The sequence below is a fragment of the Perognathus longimembris genome, chromosome 2 (genome assembly GCF_023159225.1).
Source record: "Perognathus longimembris pacificus isolate PPM17 chromosome 2, ASM2315922v1, whole genome shotgun sequence".
Taxonomy (NCBI): Eukaryota; Metazoa; Chordata; class Mammalia; order Rodentia; family Heteromyidae; genus Perognathus; species Perognathus longimembris.
The window spans coordinates 47,319,400-47,332,697 of NC_063162.1; the positions used below are offsets into that span (position 1 = coordinate 47,319,400).

At 41.9% G+C, this 13,298-nt stretch overlaps 1 protein-coding gene across 3 annotated transcripts in view; it reads right to left on the bottom strand.

Annotated features, from left to right (window-relative positions):
- Positions 1 to 6,976: 6,976 nt before the first annotated feature.
- Positions 6,977 to 13,298, bottom strand: part of Ascc1 (activating signal cointegrator 1 complex subunit 1) — a 102,994-nt gene continuing 96,672 nt past the window's right edge. For all 3 annotated transcript variants that reach the window (XM_048338978.1, XM_048338979.1, XM_048338977.1), the window contains exons 10-11: positions 8,651 to 8,802; positions 6,977 to 7,324 (exon numbers count right to left, since the gene is read on the bottom strand). In XM_048338978.1, coding sequence (XP_048194935.1) covers positions 8,686 to 8,802 — 117 coding nt within the window. In that variant the 3' untranslated portion in view covers positions 6,977 to 7,324; positions 8,651 to 8,685. The remainder of the gene's footprint in view (positions 7,325 to 8,650; positions 8,803 to 13,298) is intronic.

Here is a 13,298-nt window from a genome sequence, read left to right on the forward strand (position 1 = left end):
ATTTGGTGGTAGCATGGCAGGAGGCCCTGGCTGCTGATGTCTTTATTTCAATAGGTGGAGAGCCCTCCCCATTCCTGTCTGGGTGGCACAGTGGCAAAGTGGAGAACTGTTTGCTGTCATACAGACTGCAAGGGAGGTAGGAGAACCCCACTCTCTATCTTTAATGATGACGCCACCCATCTGATAAAATGTCTGCAAAATGACCTAAGTGCCTGGGCATAGTGAGCATTAAAAGAAATGTCAGTTCTTCCCTCAGGTTGGAAAGAGAAAGCTATGATCTCATAGTTCTGAAGCTTTACCAAAATCTGACACCTTTTCCTACCATCTCAACCCTAATTTTCTAGCAAAGTTAACTACTGAAGAGACAGATTCTAGATACCATTGCCCCCTGCTTCCAGACTCTTCAAGCCCCCTGGTCTTCGAGAGTTTCCTAAGCTGCCCCATAATGAGTTTGTAAAGGCACTGACAAGATACCCATCAGTGCCACCACAGCTGTCTTCAGACCTGAGGTCAGAGCATTTTCCACACTGCTGGGCAGCTCCTTCAGGGGGACTAACCTCTTCAGTGCCCTCACTGGGTCAATATTAGCCCTCTGCAGCCCAGGACTGCTAGCTAAGCCAAAGGGAGAGCTACTTAGAGGGGACAGTCTATATTTCAAATGATAGGTCTAGGAATTGTACAAAATGGCCAATAACTGTAGAGAATTTTTTTCTTATTTCTGAGAGAATTATTGGCAAGCAAGCCCTTTTCAAACCATGAAGAACTCCTTCAAACATGTGCAGATGCTGAGTGTATTTGTTAAGTGGTACATATATTTTATGAACTTTTATTTGCATTTAATATTTAGCAATACAAAATAGAGACGAATCTTAGTTTTTAATAAGGATCCCCAGTCTAACTACAACTTAAAAACTACTTAACCCATTTCTACATGACTCAAGCACAAAAAGAAAATGTTCCAAAGGTATGTTTACTTGAGAACTGTACATTATAGGCAAATCTAGAAACAAAATTCCATGCCAGTAGGCATGGAAAAGACAAAAGCCATATAACAACTGGCTGCCTCTGAAGCAATTACATTTAAAACTGTATCTACAACGGGTTGCACACTTGTAGTCCCAACACTTGGGAGGATGAGGCAGGAGGCGAGCTTACTTGAGCCTAGGAAATTTGGGCAACATAGCAAGACTTTATATCAAACAAAACTAGAAGTGTCCATAAGGACACAAAGAAAAATGATGTAGCTCTCTCTCTATTGAAACAATTGAGATCTACCTATTACTGATTGAGAAGGGGATATGGGGGAGGGGACGTAGGCCAGTGGTGGACCAATTGCCTAACAGGAGCAAGGTCCTGGGTTTGATTATTAGTACCCCTCTCCCCCCAAAATTGTGTTAGTTTTATGTATTATAACAAAATACCTGACATAACTTTTTTACACTGTATAATTTTTATTTTCTGAAGACTTTAAATTTTTTTAACATTTTAAAATTGTTATTATAAAGTTGATGTACAGAAGGGTTACAGTTGCATGTCAGGTAAAGAGTACATTTCTTTTTTCTGGACAATGTCACCCCTTCCCTCGCTTGACATAACTTTGTGTGTGCTGGTACTGAGGTTGGAACACAGGGCCTTATGCTCTCACTTGGTTTTTTTCCACTAAAGGTTAGCATCCTACTGCTTGAGCCACACCTCCACTCCCTGCTTTTCTGGTTGACTGGAGGTAAGAGTCTCATGAAGTTTTCTGGCTTCGAACCACAATCCTCAGATTTCAGGCTCCTTAGTAGCTAGGATTACAAGCATGAGCCTGGTATGATGTAATTTTGGGGCTGGGAATATGGCCTAGTGGCAAGAATGCTTGCCTTGTATATGTGAAGCCATATGTTCAATTCCTCAGCACCACATATATAGAAAAGGTCAGAAGTGACACTGTGGCTCACATGGTAGAGTGCTAGCCTTGAGCAAAAAGAAGCCAGGGACAGTGCTCAGGCCCTGAGTTCAAGCCCTAGGATGGGCAAAAAAAAAAAAAAAAAAGACAAAGTTTGTTTTGGTTCCAGTGGAGTCCTTGGTCACTTGGCCCTGTTGCTTTACAGCACATCATGGTAGGAGTAGCAGAAAATCAAGGAGTTGGGGCTCCAGCATTTCCTTAAAAAATTCTGCCACCCAATGACTTTAACTTCCTTCCATAAGAATACAGTTCTCTTATTACCTCCTAGTGGCACCATAGGCTGATGAGCAGATAGCAATGACAGCAATATGATAGCTATCATGTCTAACAGGATCCCATTCAGAAAGAAATAGAGCTTGGTACAGGTCTCAAACTGCCTTCATGAACCTCACACTAAAAAATGGAGCATGACAAAGAACTTTTGTTTATGTGAAGTGGGATGTACATTGATATTTAGTGTGCTGGAAAATGAAGAGTTTTAAGATATTTGAAAAGTATTTTTCTCATAATAGTTTATAATAAGCAACTGTATTCTCCAAAAAAAATAGTTTAAAAAAATTGGTAGTTTTTACTGCCAATTAAATTTTTTTTGGTCTTGTGGGGGTGGGTTTGTTTTCTTTTGGGGGGGGGTGTCAGTTATGGGGCCTGAACTCAGGGCCCTAATCTCTTTTACTCAAGGCTAGCACTCTACCTCTTTGAGCTACAGCTCCACTTCTGTTTTTTTGAGTAGTTAATTGGAGGTAAATTTTTCATGGGGACTTTTATTTTCCAGGCTGGTTTCAAGCTGCGATCCTCAGATCTCGGCCTTCTGAGTGGCTAGGATCATAGGTGTGAGCCACCAGCACCCAGCCCAATTTACATGTTTACAAGTCTCTTCAATGTCTGGCTAATGGAAGAGAGGCAAGTTTTCATACTAGCTTCAGCACTACGGCAGGTAGACTCACTTATTTGCTTAGGCTGTCATAGGGAGTATCTCAGACTAAGTCACTGCAATAGCTGAAATGAATGTTCTGTTCCAGAGGGAAAAGTTCAAGATCAAAGTAGTAGCACAGTTGGTCTCTCCCAGGCTACTGTCCTTGACTGTAGATGGCCCTTCTGGCATCCTCGTGCAGTCCTTCCTCTGTGTCTTTTTGTGCCATTTCCTCTTCTAAGGAAGGACTCCAATTGGATTGGATTAGAGACTTCTCTAATGGCTTCATTTTGACTCAATCACCTCTTTAAAGCCCTCTCTCCAAATTTAGTCACATTGAGGATTCTAGGGTTAGGACTCCAACTCAGGAATTTAGGAGAGACATAATTTGATCTATAGCAGCAAGTATAAAATGAAAATAGCTCTTAAGAGCACAGTAGAGGAACTGAGGGCAAATGGAGTTCATGTCTGAAAACACACATATTTAACTTCTTACAACAGAAACACTTATACTGATACAGTAACTATCAGCAATGTTACCATGTCACATTCCCATAGTTTCTGAAAGAGCAGAAAAGTCAAATATTGCCTTAGCATTTTAATAAAAATGGCTGGACTTCATGGATCCCTCTCTAAAAGGCTCTCTGGGATCTTCTTCTTAAGAGTTCCTTACCTAACAACACAGGGTTCTGTGAAATACTAGTAGTGACCACCCCACTGCCCAAGAATTCAGGGACACTGAGTGTGTCAAATCCTAAGTGGTTTAAAAACCATTTAAAAATTAGGGGCATCTCGCACACACCAACAAATACACAAAATATAAATGTTTATAGCTTGCTGACTTTTTACAAAGTAAATGTTGTTGAGATGGGAATCTCTGTTTCCTGGGCAGGCCAGGAAATCCTAGGTTCAAGAGATCCTCCTGAATCAACCTCCCATGTAGCTGGGAAAGCTGGGAATACAGGCATATGCACAAAGGGAACTTGGTTCTGGTGGTGTTGGCAATGGAACTCAGGGCCTTCCACCCATGCGGCAAGCCCTCTATCACCAAACCATTAATAAATAACAACAGCCAGGTTCCTCACTCCTAGCAGGTATGGGCTCTGACATCATTCTCCTGTAGTATCAAGGTAGGATAGGATACACCTGAAAAGTGTTCTGTTGCCTCAATACATCTCTGGTGCTATGAAGTTCCCTTTAGCTCCAGGTAAAAGAACATAGGGCAAAAGCAAAACAATTCAATTCTGTATCAACGGATGCTTGATTCACTCATTATAATCATTCTAGCAAAGTGTGGTTATACACTCCTGTAATTCTAGCACTTGGGAGGCTGAGGTAGGAAGATGGAGAGCTCAAGGCCAGCCTGGTCTACACAGCAGTTCAGGTTACCCTAAGCTACATTGTGGTCCTATCTCAAAATAAAACAAACAGTAACATTTATAATAGGCCTACCATGGGTAGAGTTTACTTGCGAGTAACTTTCAGTGCCCTGGCATCCAAATTATTTTCTACAATAAGTTGCCTGTATAGTGAGTGATGCAAACTGTGGTGTGGTATAGTGATTTTCCTCACTTTTCCTTACAGGAAGTAAGAGTGAAGATAGTGCCTCCCAAGCAGTCTGGATAAGTCAGGTACAAAGAACAATTTTGGGGTAGAATTGTAAAGTAGTAACATCAAGATTGATTAGAAACACCATACAGAGCCACGTGCTGGTGATCATGCCTGTAATCCTAGCTTCTCAGGAGGCTGAGATCTGAGGATTGAGGTTCAAAGCCAGCCCAGGCAGGAAACCAGAAGTGGTGCTGTGGCTCAAGAGGTAGAGCGATAGCCCTGCTGCAGCTCAGGGAAAGTGCCCAGGCCCAGAGTTCAAGCCGAGAGAGAGAGAGAGAGAGAGAGAGAGAGAGAGAGAGAGAGAGAGAGAGAGAGAGAGAGAGAGAGAGAGAGAGAATAAAGAGAAAGACAGTACAAATCCTCTAATATTAACCCTATTACAACCTGTTAAGAGAAGTGATTCTTTTTTTGATGATGGTGTGTGTGTGTGTGTGTGTGTGTGTGTGTGTGTGTGAGAGAGAGAGAGAGAGAGAGAGAGAGAGAGAGAGTAGGGATGGAATTCCAGGCCTCAGGCTTAACAAGTCCTTACCACTTAGCTACATTTCTAGCTGCAGGACCTTAAATATTAAAAAAAAAAAAATTATTTTAGGTCACCATCAGAAAGTACTTCTTGGGTGTGTGTGGGGGTTGGGGGGTGGAACTCTGTGGTCAAGTGTTTTTTTCCCTTAAGGGAGGCCTTAGATTTAAGTCTCAGAATTGGAAAAACAGAAACAAGAAAAGGATACTTTGTACTGTTTTTTCCTAAGTTTACTTGAAATAATTCATTATGAGCCCTACTATAACATTAGTTAAAACTATATTTTTTCTTTTTTAAAATCTATAGGTCTTGGGGCTTGAACTCAGTGCCTAAGTCCCTGGGCTTTTTCACTCAAGGGTAGCACTCTTACCAGTTTTCTGGTGGTTAACTGGAGATAAGAGTCTTATGGACTTTCTTGCCCAAGCTAGCTTTGAACCTGATCCTCAGATCTCAGCCTCCTGAGTAGCTAGGATTAAAGGAGTGAGCTACTAGTACCTGGCTAAAACTGTATTTTCTTCAGCATTTGTCTACATACCCTATATTTATCTACAGTTACAGAAAGAAAATTTGAAAGATTACAATTTTACTAATATCTACCAATTTTCAAAATCCTAGTAAACACAAAAATATACACGCACAAGTCACATAGTCTCTGTAAAATGTTCTTGAGAGTGGAAAAGGTAAATGCCTTACACAATCACCTTAAATATGCTTATATGCATAGGGAGTAGTAACTTTTGGGTTCTAAATACTAGAATTTCCAGTTCTAGTAAGAATTTAGTATTTGATAAATGTTACATTTTCCTTTTCTTAATTATTTTTTTGGCCAATCTTGGGGCTTGAACTAAGGGCCTGGACTCTGTCCCTGAGCTTCTCTGTACTCAAGGCTAGCACTCTACCACGTGAGCCACAGCAACACTTCCAGCTTTTTCTGAGTAGTTTATTGGAGATAAGAGTCTCACAGATTTTCCTGCCCAAGCTGGCTTTGAACCATGATCCTCAGATCTCAGCTTCCTGAGTAGCTAGGATTACAGGCTTGAGCCACTGGCCTGGCTTAATGTTACATTTTCTAGAGACAAAAGTCCTTTAAAAAGGAGTATTGAGCTGGGTGCTGGTGGCTTATGACTATAATCCTAGCTACTCAGGAAGCTGAGATCTGAGGATTGAGGTTCAAAGCCATTCTGGGAAGGAATGTCTGTGAGACACTTTTCTCCAATAAACTATTCAGAAAAATCCAGAAGTGGTGCTGTGGCTCACATGGTAGAGTGCTAGCCTTGAGCAAAAGAAGCCAGGACGGCATCCGGGCCCAGGGTTTAAGCCTCAGGACCAATAAAAACAAAAAACAAAACAAACAAAAAAAAACTAACTAAAAATGCCTGCATTGGGAGTGTAAAGGGAGGCACAGAGGACAAAGGGTAAACAAGTGAAGCAATGGCACTCACTGGACACTATGCTGAAAATGAACTATGCAACGTATGTGTAGAGTAAGAGAGAAAAGCTAGAGTGAGTAAAGAGACAACACTGTCCAAAAAGAAATGTGCTCTTTAACTGACTTATGTAACTATAACCTGATATACATCAGCTTTGTAATAACAATAAAAAAATTTAAATTCCTATAAGCATGAGTGACAGATTTCTGGTACTCAAAGCAGCCATCTTCACTCCTGGCCAGGACCTCCCCAGAGCCGGTGAGAAGCCCCAGGGAAAGGCAGGGCAGGATAAGCAAGGGCCCTGAACTGTGTGCTCTCATCACAGCTTGGTGCACCCCAGGAGCACTCATCCCCACACATCATCTCACAACTCGAGATGAGCTGTGTCCTAAGTCAAAAGAGAACTGCACCAGCAGGGTGGAGGCCTTGGGGAGAAAACTGACATTGAGGTCACCTGTGAATGACACAGCTGTGCCTTTGCAGAAGCAATGGCGTGTTGTCTCCCCTCCCCCTTCCATGTTCAAACTAGAAATGTGTAGCAATAAAAACAGGAAACATAGTTACTTTGGAGATTCATTTATTTAGGAAAGATCTATTGAGTCCTACAGAAACCTTTGAGCATTAAGACAGTCTTTGTAGCCATCCTAACCGTTCGGGTATAAAAAGAACACAAACTAAAAGTGAAGAGGAGACTAAGGAATGAAGAAATGAGAGCAAATAAGGGGAAGAGCAGGCAGAGGCAGGGCACCCCAGCAGAGCGCCTGGAGAACTGAAGGCCGGAGGTCACAGGCATGCTGGGAGCACCCCTCCCCTCTCTCTGCCCAAGTGAGCACTGTGGGCTGTGGACAGGCTTCAAGGGAACTCCACACAGTCCCGCTGCAGCCATCACCGGTTCCTCTGCTGCTGCCCTGAGAAGTAGAGAGAGAGTAGAGCTGTAATACCACAGCCTGGGGGCACGGGCAGCACAAGTGGGGTGGGGTGGAGGAACAAGAACTCAGCAAATAGTTTAAGAAGAACATGGACAGATCAAGCAAAGTAACTGTTACTGTTATCTTTTACTTATTTATTGTCAGTCATGGGGCTTAAACTCAAGGCCTGAACACTGAGCTCTTTTTGTTCAAGGCCAGTAGTATTCTACCACTTCAAGCCACAGTGTTACTTCCAGTTTTCTGGTGGTTAATTGAAGTGTCATGGACCTCTGCTAGGGCTGGCTTTGAACTGCGATCCTCAGATCTCAGCCTTCTGAATAGCTAGGCATGAGAGACCAGTGACCGGCTTATTCTTGTTATTTTGTTAAGGATAAATTCTTGGTAGGAAAGGAACTTAAAACAGGATCTGAAAGACATGTCTGCACTCCTGTGTTTACAGCAGTACAACAGTGAGAGGTAGAAGCCACCCAAGTGTCCACCGTGGTCGAATGGATAAACAAAATGTAGTATGTACATATACTAAGAATATTATTCATCTTTAAGGAAGGAAACCAGCCAGGTGCCAGTGGCTTACTCCTGTAATCTTGGCTACTCAAGAAGCTCAGATCTGAGGACCGGGGTTCAAAGCCAACCCAGGCAGAAAAGTCCCTGCCCTGTAAGACTCTTATCTCCAATTGACTACTCAAAAAAAGGAAGTAGCACTGTGGCTCAAAGTGGTAAAGCACTAGTCTTGAGTGAAAGAGCTCAAGGACAGTGCCCAGGTCCTGAGTTCAAGCCCCATGACTGACAAAAAAAAAAAAAAAAGAAAAAAGGGAAGCAAGTTCTGCCACATGATGCTGTGTAGGTGAGCTCCAAGAACATTATGCTAAGTGAAATAGGTCAGTCACCAAGAGACTACAGTATGCTTCCAGTTTTGGGAAAAATTCAGACTGGTCACATCATAAACAGAGTGGACCTGCAGAGTAGGGATATAGGAGTTACTGTTAAAGTGCAGATTTTCATGTTTTACAAGATAAAAAGGTCATGGAGATGGATGGTGGTGATGACTGACATTGCTCATGTGTTAAATAACATCAAATTTATACTTAAAAATAGTTAAGACAATAAATTTCATGCTATATGTATCTTACAATTAAAAAATAACTGAAGGGGAAATAGAACAAGCCAAAGGCACCATGCACTGGACGGAAAGGTGGTGCCTCTGGATGGCCCGGGGAGGGTGGGGGTGGGAGGCTTGGGAAAGCAGCATCCAAGTTTCCCACAATGCACCTGTAGGCAAGAAAAGTAAACATTCTTCTTCAGTACCTTGTGAGGATTTCCAGCGCTTCTTAAGATCTGCCTCAGGAGAAGTCAATTTGTCCACAGGAGGCATAGTTCCCAAAGCTGTCTACTGTGAACCTCTGAGAGATGTGAATGGAATTGAGCTTTAGGGAACCAAAGTAGAAGTTCTCAAACAACTGAAATGGAAGAATGAAAAGCCCTTGATAAATATCTACTGAAAACAACAGATGGAAATATTAAACACTCTTGTAAAAACACCAAACCACAGCAGTTCCAACAAACTTTTCATATTTTTTTTTCTTCTCCGTATTCATTCTGAATAATGAAGCTGGAGAGGAAGGATGAGGGTGGAGTGAGAAAAGAACAGCCAGTTCTTCCCTCTGATGAATTCTAAAAAGTCTCCCTGACAAAATGCAATAGGGCCAAAGGTCTGGAAAGTCAAAGTCAAAATGTATCTTCTAAGCAGATATGATCAAGAAGAACTGCCAAGTGCCTCTGACTTTCAGTTATTGACCATAACACACTCATTAGCATCCTATTTTGTTACAGCCAGGATAAAACAATATAACACATTCTTTTACCTTGGTAAACAACATTTAGTAGGTAGCAATGACTACCATAAATACAAAATGAGGCTCTAGACCCACGAATGATTTGGACAATCCAGTGAACGATACAAGCACTTAAGACACACAAAACTGGAGGAAGACTTATACTCAGTTAAGGAAACAGGTATAAATGATAGTGCTTATCAAAACCCTGCACTACTGAGAACAATATGGAGGTTTCTCAAAAAGCTCAATATAGACCTACCCTATGACCCAGCCATACCACTCCTAGGCATCTATCCTAAACAGCAAATCCCAGATATCAAAAAGACATTTGTACTTCCATGTTTATCGCGGCACAATTCACAATAGCCAAAATATGGAAACAACCCAGATGCCCCTCCACAGATGAATGGATCCAGAAAATATGGTACCTATACACAATGGAATACTACATAGCGATTAGGAATGGTGAAATAATGTTATTCGCAGGGAAATGGTCAGAACTTGAACAAATAATGTTGAGCGAGACAAGCCTAGAACACAGAAAACAAAGGGGCATGATCTCCCTGATATATGACTGTTAACAAAGGGAGACGGAGAGACAGTAGAGACCAAGTCTGTGAAACCAAAAACTGCTTGTCAAATAGTATTCCCCACAGGATTGGGGCAGCGACCCAACAGTATGTAACTAAAACCAAACAATTACTCAACATATAAAGGTCAAAAATCGACCTCTCAGTGGAATACAATAGCTCAAAAGCTATGTATGTACGTTCATATAAGACTACTGTCGACATATTGTCTAATATCGACATTGCATTTAAAGCCCTAGGCGAATTTTCTTGGGCTTGGCCACATGGCTACTGTATATGTTCTTGATACATTGTATATGGTATATATGTCTACCTGACCTAGAGAAGTGATAGAAAAACAGGGCGTAAGATATCACAAGAAATGTACGCACTCCCCTACTATGTAACTGTACCCTTTTTGCACAACACCCTGTCAAAAAAAATTGTGTTCCATTAATAAATAAATTAAATTTAAAAAAAAAACCCTGCACTAGGCAGGACCCAAGCTTTTGTGCTCAGGTACATGTCCTTCCCCCCCACTCCTCCTTTATAAAAAGCTTTCAAGTATGTGAAGGGAGGGAAGCCTGACCTTGTGATTAGTACACTAACAAGGCAGAATCCTAAAGGACATCAGAATTTATCCCAGGAAAATGAAAGCATATCACCTGGATGTCAGAGTATAGGAAGCAGGAATTTCTCTTTCTTAAGAAAATCATACCAGGTGCCAGTGACTCATGCCTAGAATCTTAGCTACTTGGGAGGCTGAGAGCTGAGGATCTCTGTTCAAAGCCAGCTTGGGCAGGAAAGTCTATGGGATTCTTATCTCCAATTAACCACCAGAAAACCAGAAGAAGCACTGTGGCTCAAAGGGGTAGAGTACTAGTCTGGAGCAAAAAAGCTCAGGAATAGCACCCTGAGCCCTGAGTTCAAGCCCCATGATTGACTTGCCCCTCCCACTCCCCACCCAAATCAGTAAGACTCTCAAGAAAACTCACTCTCTTCTTCCTTCTCCTGCTCTTTTCCCTTCTCCCTCTCTTCCCACACAACTCAAGAATTCTGGGGTGAAACTTAAGGGTGGGACTTACACATGCTGGCACCTGACTGTCTCTTCATTTATTTTTTATATTGTACCCATGAACTTTTGGCCACTCACTGAGTCTTTCCTCTTCTAACAATTAATGGCCTAGAAAAATGCTTGAGGTTCATTAAAGGCTAACTTTACAAAACCCAGTAAATATTGATTCTTCAATATGACATCAACTTGACCCCTAAGGTCTATTTGGAGGTTTGGTGTGGCACTGTCTTGTCTTTCAGGAAAGTGACTAGCTCTCACTGCAGTGATTTACACAATTAACTTCTCTTCCTGGCTTAAACAGCCTGTTCAAACCATATCCACTCTTTTCTGTAAAGAATCCAGCCTGAAATGGTTAGCGGCTAATCCTTTTGCTGAACATTAATTTGAAGTGAAGGCCACATCAACGAGCCTGGCAGATTTATAGCTTTACAAACTGAAGCTTCCTAGGTACAAAAAAAGATAGAACCAAGATGAGGTATTAAGTAGAGACAAAGCAAAGCAAAGCAGAGCTCCTAACACTTTCAGCAAGTTACTTTTAAAAAAAAAGTCTGGCAGCCTATGGGTTCTCTACCTTCTCTGTGCACTCACAGTTCCAAGCAATGGAGATGCCATTGCCCTATAACTCCACTTTGCTTTATGCGGATCTCTGGATAGCATGCTGTGCCAAGGAGAGAGGCTCTTGCTTCAGAATTCATTCTTGTTTCATTCATTCGGGTTGAAAGGAAATTATAATTAAGTAAGCTAGCTGGATACAATTTCTAAGCAGTATCTGGAAACATTAAGAGAAGACTGAAGCCAGGCACTGGTGGCCGACACCTGTAATCCTAGCTACTCTGGAGGTTGAAATCTGAGGATAGTGGTTCAAAGCCAGCCCGGGTAGGAAAATCTGTCTGACTCATCTCCAGTTAATCACCAAACAGAGTGGAAAAGGACTGTGACTCAAGTGGTAGAGTACGAGCCTTGAGCAAAAAAGCTCCACAGTGAGGAGCTGGAAACATCCTGTGCCCAGGCCTTGGACGAGAGAGAGAGAGAGAGAGAGAGAGAGAGAGACAGAGACAGAGACAGAGACAGAGACAGAGACAGACAGACAGACAGACAGACAGAGAGAAGGGGGAAGGGGGAGGGGGAGGGAGGGGGGAGGGAGGAGGGAGGGAATACTAAAACTAAAATTTCATCCTCCACACCAAGGCCAGCACAGGCAGCACTAAAGACAGATTCCAAGATACTATCTGGTACTCATGATGACTCGACTCACTATACCAGCCTCACAGTGGGTATAAGATCTTAATGGGAAAAGATCCAACAAGACAAAGAGTCAAAGCACCTTGTAAACTATAACATGCTACCAGGAATTAAGAATTTCTAGTGATGTTTTAAAGTAGCCCTGCTCTCCACAGCCTTTCACTCATTTTACCTTCATGTGCAACCATCTTCCTACTCTCTGATTACATGGCATCTCCTGCAGGCCTCCCTCGTGCAGTGCTTATCTACTTGTCTTCATTGCAGTCTTTCCCATCTTTTGGCCCTTGTTCTCTGAGTGTTTGTGATGATCGTGTAGCAGAGGATTTAGAAACCATTTTTTCCATTATTTTATTGTATAGTTGTTATATTTTTAGTGTGAGGCCTTTCTGTTAGTTCCATGGCTATTTCTAGTGACTCATCAGTCTAAATGCTGTAGAATGGGGATCTGAGCCTCACTGCCTGCCCTAACAGTATCTTGCAGTTGGCATGTGATCAGTAAATATTTGTCAGGCAAAATGCCAACTAAAACTAATGCTGTAAATGTCTGTGTATATCTGTATGTCTGAAAAAAGAAAAAGGACAACATGTACTTGTCTAGACTGGATTTAAAGATCTAATGCATAAGTTACTGTCAAGGAATCCTGGGTAGGACTTACTGAAATAGTATGCCTAATCAAGCTGGGATTGGAAAACATATCTGAATTCTAACTAGTTGTCAAGAAAAAATTTGTAATCAGCAGTGGAAATTCATGTATTCCTTCAAGTTTCTAGCTAGTTCTTACTTGTCAAAGCCTAGATTCCTTTCTTAGCTCTAGTTCCTGATGTGGAGTATCACTGTGTGTTGGTTTTACACATTTTCATGCAGAACACATGACAAGACCTGTCTTCCAGGCAGTAGGGAATCAGAGTGTGTATCAGAAGGAAAGAATGCTGGTGGTATGGGTATGATCTTCCTATGAAAAGTCACTGAGTGCTTTACTCCATTGATCTTTGTACTTTTCTATATATATGCTCTACTTCACCTAGACCTAGGCATGGTGGCACACTGTAAATCTTGGCACTTGGGTGTATGAAGTATAACAATCTCCATACGGCAAGACTTTGTCTCAAAGAAAAAGGAAGGAAAGAAGGAAGTAGAAGGAAGGAAGGAAGGAAGGAAGGAAGGAAGGAAGGAAGGATAGGAAGGAAGGAAAGAAGGAAGGAAAGGAGGGAGGGAGGGATAGAAGGGAAGG